At 40.0% G+C, this 22,779-nt stretch overlaps 2 protein-coding genes and 1 long non-coding RNA gene across 5 annotated transcripts in view; 1 reads left to right on the forward strand and 2 right to left on the reverse strand.

Moving 5' to 3' along the window:
• The window catches only part of LOC105098235 (ovostatin homolog 2), a 40,591-nt gene extending 40,114 nt beyond the window's left edge, over window positions 1-477 (reverse strand). The window contains exon 1 of the mRNA XM_031444140.2: window positions 306-477. Within this exon, the coding sequence (XP_031300000.2) occupies window positions 306-370 (65 nt within the window). The 5' untranslated portion in view covers window positions 371-477. The remainder of the gene's footprint in view (window positions 1-305) is intronic.
• A 7,698-nt stretch (window positions 478-8,175) lies between these two features.
• On the forward strand, window positions 8,176-13,274 carry LOC135319307 (uncharacterized). Its single transcript, XR_010377789.1, has 3 exons — window positions 8,176-8,373; window positions 10,223-10,342; window positions 12,562-13,274. It is a non-coding gene; the product is annotated as an uncharacterized LOC135319307 (long non-coding RNA).
• KLRB1 (killer cell lectin like receptor B1) lies at window positions 10,673-22,144 on the reverse strand. Of its 3 annotated transcripts, none has more exons than XM_031444137.2 (6): window positions 21,949-22,144; window positions 16,725-16,868; window positions 16,059-16,133; window positions 14,823-14,977; window positions 14,343-14,455; window positions 10,673-10,964 (listed from the first exon to the last, which is right to left on the reverse strand). In XM_031444137.2, the coding sequence occupies exons 1-6, from the start codon at window positions 22,031-22,033 to the stop codon at window positions 10,835-10,837; spliced, it is 702 nt and encodes a 233-aa protein (XP_031299997.2). In that variant the 5' UTR covers window positions 22,034-22,144; the 3' UTR covers window positions 10,673-10,834. The 3 variants fall into 3 exon arrangements, with proteins under 3 accessions (XP_031299997.2, XP_031299998.2, XP_031299999.2); XM_031444138.2 differs by having other exon boundaries at window positions 10,675-10,964; window positions 16,725-16,823; window positions 21,949-22,142; XM_031444139.2 differs by having other exon boundaries at window positions 10,839-12,215.
• Window positions 22,145-22,779: the final 635 nt, after the last annotated feature.

The following is a 22,779-nucleotide window of genomic DNA, read 5'->3' on the forward strand; positions in this document are numbered from 1 at the left end:
AACTCTCTAAACGAGTGGAGGAGAAACGCAGAACACGCAGGAAAGGCAATTTTGGCCCATCGACATATTCCTGAAACCTGTGCATTTTTCATAGTATTGCAATAACCTTGAGAAGCAGAGAGAGAGGTAGCTTAAGAAAAAACATGTCAGACCCCTGCCTCCACTTGTTTAAAATTTACAAGGTAAACCAGCACTCAGTCTCAGGAGTTGAAATGGTGCCCTATAATCAAATTTTAGCACAGAACATATTTAAAAAGGTCACTTCGCCAGTACTTAAATGAATAGAAAGTATCATATTTCCTTACGGTTTCAAAGCCACAGAGACAGTAAAATGAAGCAAAAGGGTGCTCAGAAAAATGGTGGGCACCATTTTGCCCCAATGCCCGAATGATGAAGACTCCAAGGTAAATATGCCTTCTCCCTCTTTCTCTCTGTCTTCCTTTCTTTTTAGAAGTCAGCTGTCTCAGCTCTTTCCTGTCTTCCTCTCCTTCTACTCTGCCTCTGTCTGTGTACTGTTGCTTTTATACAGTACCCACGATGAAGGATCAGTTACATTTTGGAGCGCGCGTCAGAGACCCATTGATCACATTTGATCACCTCTCCCATTACTTCTTGGTGGAGGGGGTCGGTGTCACCTTATGTACAACTTCCTTCTTAAGTTCACTGGATGCTGATCCGTGTTTGGAATCAGCAGCACAGGTTGGACAGGAAGAAGGAGGAAAACAAAGAAAGCGCTTGTGTGACATGGAGGATGTCGTTAATTTAATTTAATGCCCCACTCACAGGGCTGGCTGCGGCGTCTAAAGCATTAAGTATGTGGGAATTAGCACTGGGAAGGAAATACCTCTCCAAAGGTAGGGACTTGCTGTCCTCGTTCCATGTCCTCAAAGGTAAATTTTCCAGGCTTCTGAGAGAAGTAGTGTATCTGATGTTGCCCAAACCCAGATGCAGTGGGGTATCTCAATATGGGCTCATTTTACAGATAATTGAAAGTATTATTTTTCCATGATTTTGTAATACAGAATATTGGGGGTCATGGCGGGCTGGTGTGTGGGCGGTAAAAAAATTTACGAGAGACAAAGAAAAGTTTAAGAAACAAAGAAAAAGTTTAACAGATATGGTGTTATAGACAACAGTGGGCCACCTGGACGAGAGGGACCTGTGTGAGCACGAGGGCCGCCTGCTGAGGTCTTTTATGGGAAGGGGTTGGTGAGCAGAGGGGGCTGTATGATCAGCTTGTGCACAAGTTTTTGATTGGTTATGGGTGAGGTAAGAGAGTTAGGGTCCATGAAGAGACAGTGGGATTTATGACTCCAATAAGGAGGAAACACGGGCCGAGACGAGGCAGCCTGAGTGATTGTGAGGCTAGCCACTTCCCAGGGCCATTAATTCTGCCAGAGCAAACACACGTCAGAAAAGCGTGTACTTTGGTTTTTTTTGATGGATTGCAGGCGGAAACCTGAGAGCCCAGGGATGGGGGGTCACGGGGCCTCGGCAGACACCAGGTGGCCCCGTACAGAATACATTTGAAATATCGATATATGTTCAACATTTACTACGATTTTCTTAGTGAGGTTTTCTTTACAATACCCAATACCCTTTTCTTCCTAAAAAAAATGAAAGAAAAGGTGATATGTGTCAGTGTATACACACACTAGTCACTTCTTGACAAAAAAAAAAGCTTTATCATCATTTGAATTGCAAAACATTTCTGCAAGGAAGAGGAACCACATCAGGGGACCTGGCAACCTCCTGACAGAGTCTTTAGTGTGTTAATTCTCCCATTTGGATTTTTAAAAACACATCTTTCTATTTCAAGTATTGATGGCGTTAATGCATCTGACTTGAAGAATGATGTATTGGGTAATGAAAGATCTGAGCAGGTTTTGATCTTTTAGAAATAGGCGTGCAACACTGCAAGATAAAATACAAAGGAAAGAACAACAAAACCAACCATAAGCGGTGAGGAGGTGCGATGGAACCCCAGGGCCCAGGGCACGTGAGAACGGGGTCCGCCCTTGACCACATTCCCAATTCCAACGCAGAACTCCGTGCGTGAAACGTCTTAGCAGAACTGAGCCATCTCTCCTTTCCCCATTTCAAGTTGGGACTTTTGTTTTCAGTCTGGCTTTCCTCTGACCCTGCCTGGGAGGCCAGTTCCCTTAAAATCTCTGCTGGAAGGCTAATCCTCCACTGCGGACCTGCGTTGCCGCTTTGAACCTTTAATTTCTTTCCACTAGAACCTCAGATTGTTAGTCCCCGTTTCTGACTAACACCCTTCCCTCTGCTGGCCCTTAGGCTTGCTATTAGAACCACTGTCTGCACTCCATTCCTCACGCTCGTAAGTCGCTAGTTTCCAAAACAAGTTCACCAGCTTCCACTCATCAGTACTCAAGACAAACAGCACCAGGCAGACTGTTTATAACTCAAAGCAACGGATTCTTTATTCCTGAGGCTAATAAACCTAACATAGTGAAACTTCTCTAAAATATTTGCGTTTTTTTCAACTGCAAAAATTTCGTGCTGTTCATCTAAACGTTAATCAGGGCAAGTTATTGTTAATATATATATTTTGCACCACCTTTTAAACCACCTTGGGAACTGGACTGTTTTTATGATATCTCGTTCCTCAAACATAATTTTATCTTATGAACCTACCCCCCAAATTTTATCTGATTAACATGGTTAATGGACCCTCATTCCAGAAAATTCAGATAGGAATCCAGCCGTATCTAGAGTACTTGCTAGGCCTCAGCAGTAATTCTAGGTTCTAGAGATAACAAGATGCATAAGACACAGTCGTCTAAAGGAGTTTACTTCCTAGAGAAAGGGACGAGAGGAAAGGGGGAGGGAGGATGGGAGAGGGTAGGGGGACAGGGAGACCGGGGGTGGGTGAGGATGAAGGAAGGGAGGACCACCCATTGAAGAGGGAGGGTATTTACTGAGTTCTTAGTAACTAACAGGCAGTGTGCTAAGTGCTGGTGCTGACAGTATCTTATTTAATCCTCAGAAAATACAATTTTAAATGTATTGTTTATTCTTATTTTACCAATAGGAAAAATACAGTATCAGAAAAAAATTATTATTTTTATAGGCTCACCCAGACAGTAAGTGATGGGACAGAAACTTAAACTCTTTTTCAGGGTTCCTGAGAACACCTTGAACTTCTAGTTCACCTCTCTAAGATGCTTAAGTCAACAAGACAAATAGGACGATTGCCAAGATCAGTAAAGCATAGGCAGTTAACTGTGTTTTAAAATAAACAAAGCTGTTCAGTTCCTGGTGTTGCAATCTATTGAAAAGGAGATCACCTTCTCCTCTGAAAGGAACAGCCTGCTTGATACTTGAAATTGCCCTCCTTGTTCTCAGAAGTTTGTCTTCTGCATCACTGGCTGGTTGTTAGAGTTGCCAAGAAATTTCTAATCACACCTTGCCCACCTGTAGATGAGTGATTAAGAATAAAAGTAATGGGGGCAGAAACAGATGGACAGTCAGGAGTCCAGTGAATACGGATGCTGTGAGCTGCGTTTATGGAGCTATATGTTTTCAATTTTCCAAATCAAGTTCAACAGTGTCCAAGAGAGGGTTTTACCCTTCATCGTTTAGATCAGGTTTTAATCCTTCCATTTGCAAATGGCGTCGCACCAAATGCTACCACCCGCATGGTAGGTCACACAGCTTCAGGTCCACACCTTTTTTCTTTACTAGAGAAAATATAAAAGTCTTGAGATGAGGAGGGGGAATGAGGTGTAAAAATGATCGAAATCTAATGCAGTATTCTTACTTATGTAATTCATCACTGAATCCACCACCTGTCTGGAAATGTCTGCTACCGTCCTTTGGAGAAACACGGACTTCACAAAACATTTAGACTCCAGCTATAGCCATCCCTTAAACATGGAGATTTAGTCATTGGCTCAAAAAATATTCATTTATATGTGTTTTAGGTCCTATGGTTAGAAACAAAGAAAAATAAGATATGATTTATTTTCTTCAAGAATATATTGATATCATTGGAGAGTCAAAGACAAAAACCCACTGCAGACCGTGTAGATGTGGTCATAGAGAAGCACTCATTTTAGGAAGTTTTCTGCTCGGAGGAGGACAGGATCAAGGAGAATTCCACTAAGGGGGGATCACTTGAGAATCCTCAGGTTTTTAATTTTATGGTTATCTAAGAATCAGAAGCCTTACTCGGATCTTGTGCTCTGTACCCCGGACGGCTGAGACGCTTTAACTTGAAAAGGCCGAATGATACAGCCATGAATAAAACCTGGAAGACACGAGGATATGAAACTGTGGGGCCAACACATTCATAAAAAAATACAAACAATTAAGTAAACAGCCCATGATTCAGCTAAAGGGAACACCCGACTGGCTCTCTGAAATGAACCCACAAGGACATCGGGGCGCATTTTACTGGTCAGGTTTCATTATCCCGGGTCTGGGCTTCGTGGTCTATTTCAGGGACTAACACAGTTTTGTTGCTGGTAGTTGTCTGTGTTGTACTTGGCTCTTTGTAACCTCTCCAGAGTCCCAGGTGCCACTGCACGGCCATGATCGCATCTCACGGCTCAACAACTCACAGCAGCAGCGTGAGAGGCTCTAGTCCGCCTACAAACAACGTTCTCTGGGAAATCTCCTGATTTACAGAATTTCAGCCATGGTGATGGTCTGGGTGTCACAGATTACTGTCCTGTGACTTGAATTCACCTGCCTTTAACCAAAAGCAAGGGGTTAAGATAGAAAAAAACATCCCTGAGAGCTCTTAGCTGGTGTTCTCTGCTGAACATCATAATTTCACAGAACACAAATATTACACAAAGTCACCCTGGGACCGTGGTGGAGTCAGGCAAAAACAAGGCCACTCATTAATCATCTCTAAGAACAGACAAGAATCTGAACACTGTCGGACTACAAAAATTGCCAAATATGTCCCTCTCCCCGCTCACATCAGTGACTGCAGCTTCTTTCCCATTTACAACTTAAGTCTTAGAGTGTTATTCCTGCCTCTGCACTAAAACTATTAAGAAAACTTCAGCAATACAAGTAAAAGGAATAAAAAAAAATACGCGAAATTATCTGATACCACAGGAGGAAGGAGACACAGGCAGGTATCAGGAAGGCCCACACCTTCCGGGGCCCCCTTCCTGTCTCTAGACTCTTCCGTCTCTAGAACATGAACCACAAGATGTGTGTGTGATATTTCAGTTTCTGGGAAGTCAAGCACAAGTTTGTTAAGAGATCTTTTATCCCCTGCTGTCACATAGCCAAAACCTGCCTGGGAAACCAGGTGAATCGTGCAGAGCATCAGTCTATGCATTTCCATCAAGAAATATAGTTAAGCTGACATGAGGCACACGCCAGTGGCTCTGGCACATACAGCCTCGCCTTAGGGATAGCTGACTGGTTCATTCATACCTGTCCTGCCCGTGTATCCAGGTGCCCCCTGGAGACAATGACAGAATCACCACAAAAACAGCTGTAAGTTTACACTGTCCCTCGGCAATATTCAATAACCCAGTGAACCAAATGCTAGTTTCTGACAGCATCCAATCCAGAGCAAGCCCCACTTTCTTGAATTCTCCCTCAGGTCTCCCAGCACAGGGCCCTCCCTGATGCCTCCCTCCTGACCTGCTCTGCCATGTGGGAAGGTGTTGACTTATAGCTGAGCTGGACCAGGAAAGCGGTAGCCTTATCTCTGGGGACCCTTGGTTGTCAAGCTTTGACTCTTGGCTAAAAAAGGGCAGTGGGATTCATCGTGTGCATTCAAAGTCTGTGACCCTTGGGCCAGTTGGCTGTTGGATGGTTTCCAACTGGCACAACCAGTCAGACAGCCTGACTTGACAACGTGACTAGTGGGGAGTAAGAAACCACATGGGAACTTCCTTCTTGAGCTTTCCCAGTGATGGTTCCTTGCACAGATCTTGGTAGTTTGTTTCAGAGACAGAACACAGAGCAAGTGTGAGGAAGAAACTTGGTGCTTGCCCCTGGAAGCCTCTAGCAACCCGAGTGTCTGCCTGTGTTCTCTTTCTCTTGCTGCACTGTATCTGTTCCCTTGACTAAATATTCCTTAGTATATAACTTTGCAGTAGCCAGCCTGCTTTTTTTTTTTTTTTTTTTTTTTTGCCTACAGCAGCTTCGTTTTTTCCCGATAAAAGTCTTTCATTTTGAAAACACTCAGTATCACTAATTATCAGAGAAATGCAAATCAAAACTACAATGAGGTATCACCTCACACCAGTCAGAATGGCCGTCATTCAAAAGTCCACAAATGACAAATGCTGGAGAGGCTGTGGAGAAAAGGAAGCCCTCCCACACTGCTGGGGGGAATGCAGTTTGGTGCAGCCAATGTGGAAAACTGTATGGAGATTCCTCAAAAGACTAGGAATAGATTTACCATATGACCCATATATGCCCGCTCCTGGGCATGTATCCAGAAGGAACCCTACTTGAAAAAGACACTTGCACCCCAATGTTCATAGCAGCACTATTTACAGTAGCCAAGACATGGAAACAGCCTAAATGTCCATCAACAGATGACTGGATAAAGAAGATGTGGTATATTTATACAATGGAATACTATCCAGCCATAAGAATGACAACATAACGCCATTTGCAGCAACAAGGATGTCCCTGGAGAATGTCATTCTAAGTGAAGTAAGCCAGAAAGAGAAAGAAAAATACCATATGAGATCACTCATATGTCGAATCTAAAAAAAAAAAAAAAAAAAAAGAACATAAATACAAAACAGAAACAGACTCATAGACATAGAATACAAACTTGTGGTTGCAAAGGGGATAGACTGGGAGTTCAAAATTTGTAGATACTGACAGGCATATGTGAAACAGATAAACAAGATTATACTGTATAGCACAGGGAAATATATACAAGATCTTGTGGTAGCTCACAGCAAAAAAAAATGTGACAGTGAATATATGTATGTTCATGTATAACTGAAAAATTGTACTCTACACTGGAATTTGACACAACATTGTAAAATGACTAAAACTCAATACAAAATGTTTAAAAAAAAAGTCCTTGGAGCGCCTTTCTCTCTGCTAGATTGGATACTGTCTGATTGGAATCAATTTTTGCTCAAATAAACTCTTAACATTTTTAATATTCCTCAATTTTTCTTTTAGCAGTGACAATAATAGAAGGCTAACTGTGAAGTTTGATTAGATCCTGGACTGAAGAGGGAAAGGGTTCTAAAAGACATCTTGGGTGAGTAAAAAAGACATTTGAGGAAAATTCGGATAGAAAATATATCTTAGAATATATATTAAATTATTTTTAAGTTTCTTAGATGTATTTATGTGTGCAACTTACTTTCAAAGCATTCAGAAAAAAGATAATAGAAATCAATAGAGCGAGGTAAAGAATACATGAGGAAAATGTAATAATTGTTGGATCTAGGTGAGGAAAACGCTGGCATTGAACGAACTAGAACCTTTTTGTAAATGTGAATCCTTCTCCCATAACTGGGCTTTTACGATTGCAGTTGTACATTATAGACACAAGGTGGCGATAGACACACATTTGAATTTGTATAAGACACTCCGGTGAAAGGAGTGGTCAGGAAGGAAAAAAAAAAAAAAAAAATTCTTGACCTAACATCCTCAAAGGCTACTCTAGGAGGAGCAATGTGTGAAAATCCTGGAAGGCAAAAACCACTGTGAAAATTCACACTACAGCTGGGTAGTTAATATTCAAGTAGGCACGCTGCAAAGTGTTAGAAATTCAAGTAGGAAGCAGCAAGGACGGCCCCTTGCTTCAGGAAGAAACCTCGCTTCCAGTCCTGGCCTCACCAGTGTCTAATTCTGTGACCTTACTCAGGGCGATTATGAGTAGCTCTCGAGTGTAAAATGAGGAAACTATCCGAACAAAAACTTGGAAAGCAATTTCAGCCGGAGTTGGAATTCCATTTAGAGGTCATGCGTATTAGCGGGTTTGGCTGGGAAATTCTTAGCCATGCCAGCAGTCACCTGAAGTAGAACGTTGAAAATTTCCCACGAAGCACAAAGGATAAATACAGAACACACTCTGATTCTGCAGCGTCCCAATGTTTATTTTGAAAGGACCTTAAGGGATTGTTTTGAGAAACCACAATTTGCTTCCTGTACATGTGTGATCATCTTTGGGTTCTGGCCCCATTAGTGGGTCACCTTCTAAATGTTGACAAATCATTCTATGCTGCTTGTATTTTATTTGAAAAGTGGTTCTTCTGGAAAAAGTGCTCTTGGAACTCAGCCATCCTGCCAAGATTCCAGGCAATCAACAGCCATATGTATGTGAGAAAGGCTTTGAAGTAACTCCAGCTCCTGTCACCATCTCACTCTGCACCAGAAACCCAAGCAAGAAGCACCTAGGTAAGCTCACTCAATAAACAGATCTGATTTTATATTTATTTATTTATTTGTGTGTTCAGGAAATATTTACTGAGCATCCACGAAGTGCCAGAACCATGCATTGGTTAGCAATACGATGAAGCTTCTTGATCTGGTGGAGTTCATATTCCCATGGAAAGAGCCCCATAATAATAGCAATAGTGTTATTAAAATACTAACAACCATAATAAAATAATAAACACATATATAAATTATCCAATGTCATATATTAGGAAATAAATAAACAAGATGTTTGCAAATGGATAGAATGGATAAACCTCTTCTGATTGATATGCAACTTTTTTTTCCCCTGCTTTGTTCTGTATTGCCTGGTTGGAAGGGAGCAATTTTAGCCAAAATCAAACAACCCCCACTCCAAATCAAACAAAAATACCAGTTGAGTCCACAAGAGGGCGTAATGGGGTTCACCACAAACAAACGGAGATGTGAACTTGTATGTAAACTTTAATTAGCTACCAAGGGGTAAACTAAAGGTTATGTCCACCAGACGAGGTCATGCTAGTTCCTTCATGATTTTATAGGTGTTTAGAACTTAAAATCATTTTTTATAATTATCTTTTTTACTTGTAATTCTGGATTTTCCTTTCCCAAGCTGCTTGGTATGAAAGTCAAAAGTTACTCTTGTTTACCCATACCTGCATTCTAAAGGAAAAGAATCTGATTGCTGGCTGCCTATACATCTGCGGATTGGAAGCAATGGTTAATAAAAAGGTAGGCTAAGGCATACAGAATGTTTTACTTTTAGATTTTCCCTACCATAAATGTTTTTCCGTGATACTTTAACCCACACTGTGCACATTGAAGAGCTCTGTGGGGCAGAAAGGTAAAACAGAAAGAAATGGACTTCAAGTTCAAGCACATAGAACAGAAAATAAACAGAAGGAATCTCTCTGGTCCAACTTCAAGGTCCATTTAACACAACATAGATTGACCGTTACTCTATTACTCTTGTTAGCTCATTAAATTAAATTAAATTAAATTAAATTAAATTAAATTCTCTTCCTTTCATTGTTCTGTCTTGGTACATATCCATCTCTAGCCAGGAGAGGAATGGAACCAGCTTTACAGTCATGGAAACAACAGATTATAATGCAGCAAAGGAGACACTAAATCTTACTTTAGAAAAGTGGAAAGAAATAGATGAAACATTTTGAGAGACGAGAGATTTGAGGAACCGTCCAGAAGGAAATTAACATTTGATTCAAGCCTCCCACAATTACTAGGTTTTTTCTAGGCAGAGAGCAAAGGGGTTGTGGGGAAAGAGCATCTTACGCTTGTGGGACAACCATGAAGTCATGCAGCATCAGGACGTGTTTGGAGAACGGTCAGGAGTCAGCACCCGGAGCGTGAGCTGTGCAGAGGAAAGGAAGCTGGCAGGTCTTGAATAACACAGAAAGGTGACATGACTTGGAGTTGCAGTCAGTTGATTGTCAAGAAACACTGACTCAAACACTGCAACCAAAAATTTCCCCTTGAGGTGGAGGGGTGGGTATAGCTCAGTGGTAGAGCACATGCTTAGCATGCACAAGGTCTTGGGTTCAATCCCCAGTCACGCCATCAAAAAAAAACACCTTTCTCTTAGAGCTAATGTTTTTTTAATCTGCCTAGAATATGGTTAGACACGCCTTCCCCATGGAATAGCATCTTGTTAGTTTGAGTTTCAGAGATGATCTCAGCAGTATCAAGGGTAAGTTTACTTATCTAAGACCGCACACACCAGCAAATGACAGTGACAGGACCTAACGTCTTCGGCTTAGTTTCATGGTAAAAGTTTCTAACAGATGTGTGTTTTAATGGTGCTCGATTCCAGATCTATCAAGCATAAGAGAAGGAAGACTCCGTATTTGGAAAAAATTCTGGACTAACTGGATGGACTTAGCTTTATCCTGATCTACCTCAGAAGGTTGATTTTTAACATCATTCGAAAGAGGTAGGCATGTACGTTGTCAATGTGGGAGTTTTTTTTTTTTTTTTTTAAGATTTCTCTTCTTTACAGATCTTTTCCCCCAAAGTTACAAAATGCTTCAAAATCTCACTTTTATCATATATTATTTGGTGACAAATACTCTTATCTAGAATGCTTTTCTAAATAATTTATTTCCTAAGTAATTGGCACAAAATGAATTATACTTTGAATTTTTGATGTGTTCAAAATTTTATATTAACAAGTATTATATATTAACATGCATGGGAAACAGGAATTAAAATTTTATTTTGGTCCATCCGTTAGAAACTTTTACATAAAAGTTAAACACAAACTTCTGGAAGATTTACAATAGTTAGAATTTTGTGTTTGTTTATTTTGTACCATGAAATGCACATTAAGCCATTCTCACAGTATAGAGAGTTAAAATTACAGAGACCTGAAATGGAAATTAAAGAAATGGAGAGGGGCCTATATAGATGGGACGCAACACATACTTTATTTCTGACAGCACTTTAGTTCTTTTTGGCAGATCCATTTAATTTCTGCATCACAGTTCTCAGAAAGAATTTGTGAGTTTGAGATGTAAACACAGCTGTTTTCTTTAGCATCACCAGTGATTTGCAATCTGTGGAGCAAAAGGAAAGCTTCTCCTTAGTGTTTGTGGTTCTCACACAATTCTCCTCCTCCAGCCTGTATTTTCTATAACGCAATTATTAAACATGGAATAACTACACAGTCATGAATATAATGATATAAACGTTTAATGTAAAGCTAATAGCAACCTCTGGAACTTGAAAACCCAGCGTCTCTGAAAAAGAATTGTTCTAACAAGACAAGTCATAATGATATAGTCAAAAGAGAAGCTTTGGAAACTGGGAATTGAATCTCATTCTACTATTAACATGTCACATGGAAAGTTATCTTAAATACACAGGATATAACCACCTGATATTTGGGGAGGCATTGAGATGTTGCACGTGAAAGCACGATCACGCTTAAACAAAGGACGTGCTCAGTAAATGTAATGAGCACACAGAGGGTGGTGCACACGCAGGGTCTCCACAGTGTGAACGTGAGCCGGAAAAAGAGGCTCACTTCACGCAGTATGTAGACGGAGGTTCCTTTTTCTTCCCATCCCAAGTGGTTGGTGGGTGTCTGTTACAATATATATACTGTTAGTTCCAAAGAAGCAAGAGTCCTGTGGTTCGCTGTGGTGGGGGTGGGGAGGGGGAGGGGGCAGTAGAGTTCGCACAGTAGGATGGCAAGTTGGGGCCGGGTGCTGGGAGTGGGTGAGTGCAAGACATCCACCTGTTGTCTCAGACAGAAAACAACTTGGTGGCAGCGGTCCATTTTCTTTCTTTCTTTTTTTTGAAAAGGCATCCTTTATTCCTCTCTTTTTTTGCCCTCCTTTTTTGTTTTGCTTTGTTTTTGGGGGGAGAGGTAATTGGGTTTACCGTCACCCTCTTTTATTTTAATGGAGGCACTGGGGGTTGAACCCGGGACCCCCTGCGTCCTAAGCACACGCCCTGCCACCGAGCTGCTTCCCTTCCCTCCCACCCCTCACGGCTTTTCTTTCTTTCTTTGTTCCATTTCTTCACGGAGCCTCTCCACCCTGAGCAGCCAGTCTGATTCTCTCCTCGTGCCCGGCTCTCCAGTCCAATCAGGAACTTCTCTCGACGGAACTGTTGCAGAAGGGCCCCCACGTTTTCTCTCTCCCGCCCTCTGGTCCTTTCTTCACTTTTCAGGATAAATGTTTAATGCTCATCTGGCCAAGACATTGACTCCCTTTCCAAAAGGTCTCTCTGACTTCCCAGGCTTCCCTGATCCGTCTCTGCCTTGCTCTCTTCCATCATTTCATTCAATCCCCCAAACCGTCCTGTGAAAGAAATTAGTATCACCCTTTATGTTCCTCTTTACCTGAAAACCAGGGCTGACAATTAAACTATAAGCAGAGTCTCAAATAAAAGCAGAGTCTCACTGACCCATTTTCTGCTGTAACGTTGTGAGCAGCTCTCCAGCGGAAACAGCCCTCAGCAGGAAATCCCTTTGTCACCAACCTTAAACCGCCGCCCCCACGTGCTACTCCTCTCCCTGAGCACAGCCTTCAGATCTTTCTATCGCACAATACCTTGCCTAACTTGGGTTTTACCTTTGATCTTCTGTAGATCAAAGCAGTAGAAACAGAGAATAAGTCACGAACAGATGGCCACTCTCTTCCCTAGAGTCCCCTTCAGTAACCTCATCAAGAGACGGTGTGCACAGAAGGTGTGCACAAGCCAGCATCTGACGAGAGATGGCGGGGAGCCAGCAAGCCTGCACGCGGCGGGGGTGGCGATGGCTCTGACCTCCTGTCTCACTGATCAACTCAGATCACTTCCCCTTTTCCCTTTAAAAACTTTCACAGCTGAGCAGAATCTTTGCCGATGGTTTTTGGGGGTCACTGAGTCCACCATCTCCCCGGGCTGCCGGCGTTCTGATTAAAAGCAACTTTCCTTTCCACCAACATTTCCCTCTCTTGAGTATGGATTTTTGAGCGGCAGGCAGCCAGACCCGAGTTCGGTAACAATATAATACCTTCCAGGTTTATCTGATCACTAGTGTCTTCATCAAATCGTCATTTTTTACCCTCAGAATGAAATGGAATGTTCAACAGAATTGAATCCAACCACTTTGTTTATATTTCTGCTCATAGACACATCAGTGTTTTCTAATTTTATTATAAACCTTAATAAAATAAAACATAATGGCCCAGTAAGAAAACATACCCCCCTAAAAGTAAACTTTACTATGTACAAAAAAAAAGTTAGTATCAGAGTTGCATTCATTTGGAAATGAACTACAAAAAATCATCCCTAAAAAGCATATAAAAGTCAGGGTAGATTTTATTTAACAAAATGTTTGCCTTTTTGTACATTTATTCTAGCCTGCAACATTTTATTTTAAAAGACTCTTCATTTAAAAGTGTTAGCTTTTAAGAAATATTTTAGAACATGAAGCAAACAATGTCAAAATTTGCTAATTAAACCAACATTTCTTTCACTGTTTATTACTTCTCCATAATAATAAATTATTACTATATCTTGGATAAACGAACATGCTCCTTTGTTTAAAGTTTTAGCCTCTTGTTTTTCAAATGATAAAACATCCACTTTAATTGTGATTTATATGAATGTGAATGGTCATTCCCAGATTCAAGAAATGTAACACAGTATCATCTGCTCTGGGAAAACGCTCATTAAAAGTTTTTATTTTTTAGAAACTTGGTTGGATGCTTGCTCACTTTTGGTTTTGGGGGAAAAAATGTCTTGACCTTTGCTGTACAAGAGACCATGAAGTCTGTTACAATATGTCATTTAATGTAGCATCAAACTTCCTATAATACTGATGGTTCTCTTCCCATATGAGATGGGAAACTATGAGACAACAGATAGGAAACAGCAAATAGCTCTTTTGTGGCTTACGCATTTTCATCACAGGTCCTCAAACAACTCTTTTACACCACGGATTAAAATAGGTCACAGCATTTATCACAATGCGGGTAGTTTCTCTTAAGTGTCTGTTTTGCACACGCTGACACTCACTACATTTTGTCGTCTGCTATTCCTTGTCCCAGTGCTGGTGGGGACCCACTAACTTATCCAGCCCCACAGTGTGACAAACACGACTTAAAACAATTCTTCGTGCCAACAGCTTCCAGCTCAACATTTCTTAATTTTAAAATTGTTTACTCAAAGAACGTTTGTATGTGCCGCTCCCAAAGGAGCTGGTCTATTCCATGTTTCCTAAAACTCCATTGCAGGTAAAAATGTATATTGTTATAAAGAGCTGAAGGAACTTTTCAACCAACGTCAGAGTCACTCTTCTTCTCAGACTGTTCCGCACCTCTTAAACATTTCTAAACTAAATTAAAACTACGAAACTCAGTCTTCAAGAACAACGTTACTGTCTCGCCATGTGAAGCTGATCTGTGTTGAGTACTCAAATTAGCTTATCTAATACTCACATGTTAGAATTCAAAAAGGAGCCATTTATCCACTTCCAGTTCTTCTCTGATAGCGTAAAATTTAATCCAATCCAGAACAGAACTCCTTTGTCTATCATACTTTGTATGGATCTCTAAAAAATGAAACAGGAGAAAGAACTGAATATTGAATCTGTTTATCTGTTCATGGTTTGCATTTTTCACTCATCCTATAAAACCCAGTTCAAGTATCACCTCCCTTATGAAGCATATCCTATCTCCCCATCGGAGTTAATTATTCCTTCTTTGTGATATTTCTTTCTCTATATTTATACTGTTGTAATTCATTAAGTTATATTTAATTATTTGCTTACAGGTCTGTGTAGTCTCTCAGACTGTGAGCTTCTTGAAGTCAAAGTTACTACTTCCATCTGCACAGACCCCTTCGGCTAAAGCACCAAGTCTTGATATGGTTACAAGAAGGTGCTAAGTTGTACTGAAGTATTTGACTTAATTACTTACCAATTCTTCTTGATCTTGGATTAGCAGCAGACTGGACTCTTTTGTGAAACAGTCGGCTAGACTGTCATTCCAAGGTTTGGAACTGTGACAAAAAAACAGGCATTTATCTCGGAGTGGACGCCAATTTGTTGGACACTTTAACAGAGGTGGTCTCGCTTGTAAAGTAAGAAAGAGAAAGAAGAAATAAATGACTGTTATATTTCTAACCTGTCAGCACACCGCTATGACTCTTCACACATGAGCAAGTCATTAGAAAGGCAGGGAAGTCTTTGATCATCACTGTGAGAATTAATAAATTTATTATAATTTTGAGGGTTTTGAGACCTATTGTTCATTCTGGTACTAAGGTTTAGAAATTGGTGACCAGTAAAAACACTGAAAGACAGAATAACTTGTTCGAATCCACACAATCAGAGGCTGGTGGAATCAAAACACTACTTCTGAGTTTCCTTAAATTCATCATTAGTGCTTCCTGCAGAGACAACGATATCAAACTTATATAAAAAATATCTACTTTAAATGACATGCAAAATGAAAAGCAAATAATAATTCAATGCACTAATTTAATTTAAAAAATCATGGAGAAAAAAATCATAATAAAAGTTCTAATTGCTAGATTATATATTTGCCTATTAACGTGATCTACTGGTTAGTGTTTTCTGGAAGGAATTTTCAGCTTTCTTAAAATTTCTGTTCTGTAAGGATGTGTATAATGAATGAACACATTCTGCTACAGTCACTCAACAACAGTGTCTTTATTAACACACATTACTTAGTAAGTGCGAGAACAACACCTTGATTGATACAATAAATATTAAAGAATTTATTCTATGTTTTTGTTCCATCGATTAACTTTGGACCAAAGTTGGCTGTTTGTCATGTTCATTAAAATCACCAAATATTCCAACTAAATGCATATTTTACTTTTTAGCTTGTTTTTGCCTATTAGTTATTGAATATCCTAGCAGCAGTCTCTCCTAAGACAGATGCTTTGGTGCTTAAGGTGACAGGCTCTACAGTTAGACCACCTAAGGACAGTCCCTGGTGTCACCACTTAGGGCTTGTGTGACCCTGAGTGAGTTGCTGAACCTTTCCACGCCTCACTTTTGTCAAACATAAAATCAGAGTGATAACACTGTATTAACGTACGGGTTGTTACGAGCCTTAACTAAGGCAGTGCGGGATACGTACAAATTTTAGTGGTTATTCTTAAGAAATTCAAGCCACAAAACATACCTGTTGTTTCATTCCTGCTCTCTTGAACAATCACACTGCTTCTTTCTATTGAGGACTTTTGTCTTAAGAACATCACTAGTAAATAAGGAGAAACCATGAAGAAGATTAAAGCTGAAACGTGCAGTGAAATGGATGTGTTGCATTTCTCACTTCAGAAAAGTGAACACACGCAGATACTGAGTTACCTGTCATCGACTAGAAAAGTAAACTCAAAGGTGTTACTTGAACTCTTAAGTTGTCTACCCTTGTGCCTGAACTTTCCATCGTCAAAAGGAGCATTATTGTGGCTTTCCCATGGGAGACACTGCCTAAGACAATCTGGAATTTTACAGGCACTTAAGAAACTGTAAATAATTGGAAATTTGTGTCTTCTTTGTTATTGTCACATCTTACCTTAATTGTGATTTTTTTTTAAAGCTCTTGGAGTACATGCGAAATACAAATCCTCTATACAGACAAAACAATTAGGAAGAGAAATATAAAAAGTTTGAGTTTGCAAAGCAGGTTTGGGCGGAGCACTCTTAGAAGCATTGTTTTGTAACTGGTTTTACCTCGCTGGTCTTCCACTAGGTTGGGGGTGGCCAAATTACGTGAACATACTTTAATATTTATAGTAGAAGTGGAATAATATGTAGGGCAAGGAATGCATGATCTTGCATCACTTACCTGAAACACTCAGCCCGATCACAGTCAGGACGAGAAGAAGCATCCCCACACAAGAAAGTTGCAGAGCCAGTTTATGCCAAGATGAACCCTGGCAAGCATCTGAGACATTACGAAAATACACTTGATTAACTCCATTGAGTTCATCTGGTACAAAAAGCAAAGGTGGTTTGGATCACATGAGAACAGTTAGATTCAGGCTGAGGACAGGGGCAGGAAAGTATATTTATCAGTCATCTTTTAGAGGAGGGTCCCGCAGGATGGAATCTCAGATCCAACTGAGAGTTTGCCCATCAATGAAATAAAAATATTTACTCCTGTCTTGTGTACAAAGGATGGGTCTAACAGTCAAGTGAGATCGATGGGAAGATGTTTTGAAAATTGTTGACTGCTCTACAAAAATGAAGCAGATGCCCTATTGTAAGAAGTCAGTCCAGGAATTTTGTCTAAAAAAGATGGCCTTCATTCCTCCAGGATATTTTTTATTTTTTGAGGCTCTATTTTGTGCCAGGCAACATTTTCGGTACTGGTGATAAAAGACAGTTCTACTCTTGGACATGAAGTTCTCTGCTTTACTGTTGCGTAGAACAATCATCTCCAACTTTGACCAAATGTATGGAATTCAAGGAAGAGTATTTTATAAGTTTGCATATTATTTTCAGTATTTCAGTGAGCACAACATAACATGAACCTGTGTCTACAATACTGCATGGTCTAAAAATTGGCAAATATCTTTGTTTTCCCTGTAATCATATCAATAACAATGTGCTGTGTATTTCATGGTCATCAAAAGTCGTGATGATATTAATTAAAGTAGGATCGCAAATTAATCATAACTTTATGTATTTTTGCTTCCAGATCTCTTTTTTAACTTTTTTTATTTTTTAACATTTTTATTGAGTTATAGTCATTTTACAATGTTGTGTCAAATTCCAGTGTAGAGCACAATTTTTCAGTTTTACATGAACATACATATATATTCATTGTTGCATTTTTTTTTTGCTGTGAGCTACCACAAGATCTTGTATATATTTCTCTGTGCTATATGGTATAATCTTGTTTATCTAGTTTACATTTTGAAATCCCAACCTGTCCCTTCCTACCCCCCCGCCCCCTTGGCAACCAGAAGTTTGTATTCTATGTCTATGAGCCAGACCTCTTCAAAAACATGGATTTCACAGGGAAACATAATCAAAGAGAGGCTTTTTAACACAAAAAATTCTTGGGAAACACTGAGCTACAGCTTCCAAAATTAAATCAGCTCTGACAATTCACAGTTCAGTTATTCTACCTGAAATTGTGCTTAGACAACCTGTATAAGTGACTTAATTATAAGATCCCTTTTATTCTCACTTGGTTTATACTATGTTAGCTATATTACAGCTATAAATTATTTTCTAAATTGTGTTATTAGAGCCAGGGGCCTTGACAAGTAAAGGTTTTCTAACTTATCTGCAGATATCTATTTATTTATATTATCTATTCCTTTTTACGTTTTTCTAATATTCCTCAATTAACACTTGCTTTGGGGGAGGGTATAGCTCAGTGGTAGCGTACACACTCAGCATGCACGAGGCCCTGGGCTCAATTCCCAGGGCCTCCAAAGAAGTAAGTAAGTAAATAAATAAATAAACAAACAAAACTAGTTACCTCCCCCGCCACCCCCCCAAAAAAAAGAACACTTGCTTTGAGTCCCCTGTTAAAAATTTTAGTGTCAGAAATGTTAAAATGTTGTCTTAAATGTTCCAGAGTCCTACAGGCCCATTTCTACTTTAATTTTTTATACTCTCCCTGGTGATTAAGTTGTGTGACCTAGTTTTCAGACGGCTTGTAATGGTCTCTTCCCTGAGGACATTGACTTTCAGGGAAGAGTTAGTTCTTTCCAAAATGTCCCTGGAGAGACGGAATTTAGGAGAGCTAAGTGAGATCAAAGACTATGGGAGGAAACAGATAATAGATTAGATCCAAGGGAGTGACAAGTGGATTATCGTCTGAAGGGGAGAGATAAATAAGGGTAGGCACCTAAAGGAGACTCCAAGGCTTACGTCGGAAATCGGGAGAACAGGACTTGAGAATACTGACCTAGAACTTCTAACGGGAGCCAGTGTGACGTGCAGCGGCTAAACGCAGTGAGCCCATGACTAGTCCTGGGCCATCTTCCCTTACACTTGTATGTATTATGTTACCTTGCTGTCTCCTTTCTTCCTCATCCTTTCTGCCCTTGAAACTTTGTGAAGTGGAGAAGGCTCCATACAGTCATGACGTTAACATTTATCACTGAGGAACAGCAGGGGTTAAGAACGGAGGCTCTCAGATGGAAGAGGTTTGTGTTTGAGCACGGTGCTTTGGGCAATGTAACCTTCATAAAACTACCAATTTCCTCAGCTGTGAATAGATTCTACGTCATACAATTTTGGAAAGGATTACGTGAAATAGTTCTAGACATGGTGTCTGGTACATAGTAACTGTTCAGCTAAAATGGAAAGAACTGAGTGAAGAGTCCTGTGCTTGGGAGCTCTGCTTTCCTGTGTTAAGACTGTCTGCTGCTCTGTGCAAGATTAGAATTAATGGAGTTACAATAACAAATTGAAAAAGACAAGTAAACTTTAGTTATCTGGAAATGCTCATTTAGGGCTATTTTTGTTTTGATATAAACAGTATGCTAAATCACCTTGCCCCATTGCTCTGAAGACCTCCGTGGCTTTCTATCAAGCAGGACTGAATTATATGCCTATAAATCAGTCTACAAATCCCTGTTTAACTTGTTTCAGTTGCTTCTCTAACTTCACCTCCTACTGGTTTCCATAAAGGCGTGCTCTGCCTTTTCACATTAACCTTCATGCTCCCCCTGCAATATGCCAGGCAAGTTCTCACCTCAGGGAGCTGGCATTTGCTAGTCCAACTTGTAAAGATCTCTTCTTCCAGAAAGCATACCTTTGTCCCTTAATTCTTTCAGATCTTGACTCAACTGTCATCTTGTCAGGCAGACCTTCTACGATTATTCTATTCGATACGGTGCCCTTGCCAGAAGTAACTCTCAATTCCATTAAAAAACAAAGTTCTCCATTGCATTGAATATCATCTAATCTTTTTATATATACTACTTAGTTACTAGCTTTCGCGTAGTCTTCCTGGGCATATAACATAAACTCAGTAAAGGAAAAGATTTTTTTTCCCTCTACTTTGTTCACTGCTGTATCCTCAGGGTTGGCGTGTGCCTGGAACGGAACTGGAGCGTATTTTCAGATGAACAAGTAAACTTTAGAGGCATTTTGTTGACTTAATCTACTTTTCTAAGAGACCAAACCCTTGGCCATAAAGTAGGTCACAACTCACATCTCTGCCTGGCTTTCCTGACCGCCTTTGATACGGTCAGTATTCTGCATGGCTTCCACAGCCTGAACAGGTTAGTAGGTTTGCAATAATTGCAATACCAGATCAGTGTGCGGAGAAAGCGTGTCACCTGCCATTTCAGTAAACAAAGGGTGTTGCAGCCATAAAGCCATCAACCGCTGCAGCTGCATACAATGGGGCACTTGGAGGGGAATTCAGGATGGAGAAGAACAGGACACTGGCCCTGGATAGTTATATGTATCAAAGGAATGATTTCAGTAAGCCCAGACTCTTGTGTCTTCCCATACATAGACTAGCACTAAAACCATTAACTTGAGATGTCTGTTTTTGTGATTAGCCGTGATCTTTTGATTTTGACTACAGGTGTTTTTTGTTTTTTGTTTTTTTTTTCCCCAGCCAAAACTCCTATGTATCCTGTTACTCCCTGATCTCTTGGGAACAGTTTCTCAGAGCTATCTGAGAGGTTGCCTGCCCCGGCTATTGTCAGTAAGGCCATCAGATACATCATTCTCAACTTTTCAGTGATGCATATTTTTTCAGTTGACTTCTGTTTTATTAATCACACATTTTGCTCTGAATTTTTATTCTGCTATGTCTTTCAGACTTACTTTTGGGATGATGTTTTCTGGAATAACGATTATCATAAGAATAGACACATTTTTCTGGACCCATTGATTTGGGATCACAGATCATGGCTTTTGAGGAAAATCTGGCTGTTTTTCTCTGTGTTCATTCTCCGACATCTCCTTTCAACCTCATCTTTGCTTCTCCCCACTGAGCTGGAGCTGAATAAAGAAAAGAAAGTCTTTCTCTTTCCTATCAAAAAAACAACTGAGGCTTCATCAAACCCTCAGTGCAGTTACCAAAATTCTCCAATTTCCTTTAACCCCCAGAGGAAGGGTATCTGAAAATACCTGATAAATCTAAGACTCTGCAACTCTCAATTTAGAACGTCAATAATTTAATACTTTCAAATTATATCAAAGCATCCTAAAAAGATACAATCCACTTGCTAAGGACAATACAGAATGGATATCAGGTTGGATAAAAATGCTCTAGTACTGATGTTAGCAAATTTGGTTAGACTTCAGAAGGTAACACTATGTCATGAAAACTTTATACATTTTTTCCCGCCTACATTCTGGTTTCTTTTAATCCTTTCCCAGGCCATGGGCTCCATCACCTGTTCCCTCACGTTAGAAATCCCCATTCATTTTACTCAGAATGCTAACTTCTCTGACACACAGAAAAGCGCCAACTTCAACAGGTATCAAACCGGTTTATCGGTGAAATTTTCCTGTGTCTTGTGGCTTATCTCCTTCTAAACAGTGACACTTTTCAATTTAAAAATGATCAGATTGTGATTATATTCAAGTCTTTGATCTTGAACATCATTTTCTCCCAGAACACTTTTTTCCCTTCCGTCTGGATAGTGGAGAATGTTAACCATTAAGCGTACACGTTGTATTCTGAAAGAAATGCTACGAATGCAAATACAGTGGAGCTTCATCACCGTATTTCATAGAGGGATTTGAAGTAAGGTAGGTTACTATTACAGCAAGGTAGTAACGCGTCTCTAAAAACACTCCTTTGCTCATGCATGTAAAATATTTCCTCGAGATCTTTTAACCGAGGCTCAGTAATAGGAGTGCTGTCCACTTCTCACACTGATACATGATAAAAGAGAAATCTAGGCGGTCTGTGTTTTTTCCCACAGGGGTGATCACCTGCAGACAAACCATGCAACACCTACTTAATATTAACATCGGACTGCTGATCATTTTCAAAGCCCTAATTTAAAGCCATAAATTTAAGAGGAAAATCTAACCCTGGAAGATATACAAATGCCAAAAGGAAAACTAAAAACACTTACTTTGAGGAAGAGATGGGGGTGATGAATGTTCAAGACCAGTATCCCTGGTTAAGTTTAAATCAGCATATATCACTTGTCCGTCCATCGCAAACAGAAGAATGTGGCACTAAACTTGTGTGAAAGGAAAAACTCCAAGTTCTATGAGGCAAGAGCAGCAAAAGGAAGTGCCCAGTCTTGAAAAGTTTTTGTCTCTCATATGTTACCACCTACCCACTCACACTTCTAGCTGTGGGTTTTACCTTTAAATTACAGGGTGTCCATTATACTTAGACAGGAAGTGTCTACTCTTCTTAATTAATTGGTCTGTTGTTTGAGAAAATTTTGGGAAGGTTTGTTGGTGGTCTCTGTCACCATCCTTCTTGAGTATCTCTCTGAGTGCCAGGACCAGCGTGAGGTAAATGAGGTACTCACCCAGGGTGTACATTTAAGAAGTCTTCCAAAACTCAGGAATCAAGATGAATAATATTTAATGCAACCCTGTAAAAAATAAACACTAGTGCAAAAACCTGCAGGATGCCTTTCAAAAGCTCTAAAATCTTCCTGCAATATTTGTGCTCCAAAAAAGTTGCAAGATATGGAAAATAGACTTGTAAATGTGGACAAGGCTGCTAAACAGAGAAAGCAAAGAATTAAAGATAAATAGACTACTCTTAGCTTAAAATAATGCCTTTCGTGCCCTGGACTTTAATTTCAAGTTATGAAGCATGACCGTGACTATTAGGGATTGGTTAAAGAAAAATTAACATGAATTCTCCTGAAATTCTTCCAAAAACCTGGAGGATGGAATGCTTCCAAGCTCTATGAGATCAGCATTATCGTGATATCAAAGGC

Source organism: Camelus dromedarius, chromosome 25, assembly GCF_036321535.1.
Source record: "Camelus dromedarius isolate mCamDro1 chromosome 25, mCamDro1.pat, whole genome shotgun sequence".
In the NCBI taxonomy this organism is placed as follows: Eukaryota; Metazoa; Chordata; class Mammalia; order Artiodactyla; family Camelidae; genus Camelus; species Camelus dromedarius.

Bases quoted from the DNA above. Each gene is read 5' to 3' on its own strand.
- KLRB1 (XM_031444137.2), bottom strand. From the start codon at position 22,033: ATGGACGGACAAGTGATATATGCTGATTTAAACTTAACCAGGGATACT. The intron at 14,978-16,058 runs GTATGTTTTGTG...TTACTTTACAAG, and splicing joins GAGCAGGAATGAAACAACAG to CGAGACCACCTCTGTTAAAG. The intron at 14,456-14,822 runs GTAAGTAATTAA...TTCATTTTTTAG, and splicing joins TCCAAGATCAAGAAGAATTG to AGATCCATACAAAGTATGAT.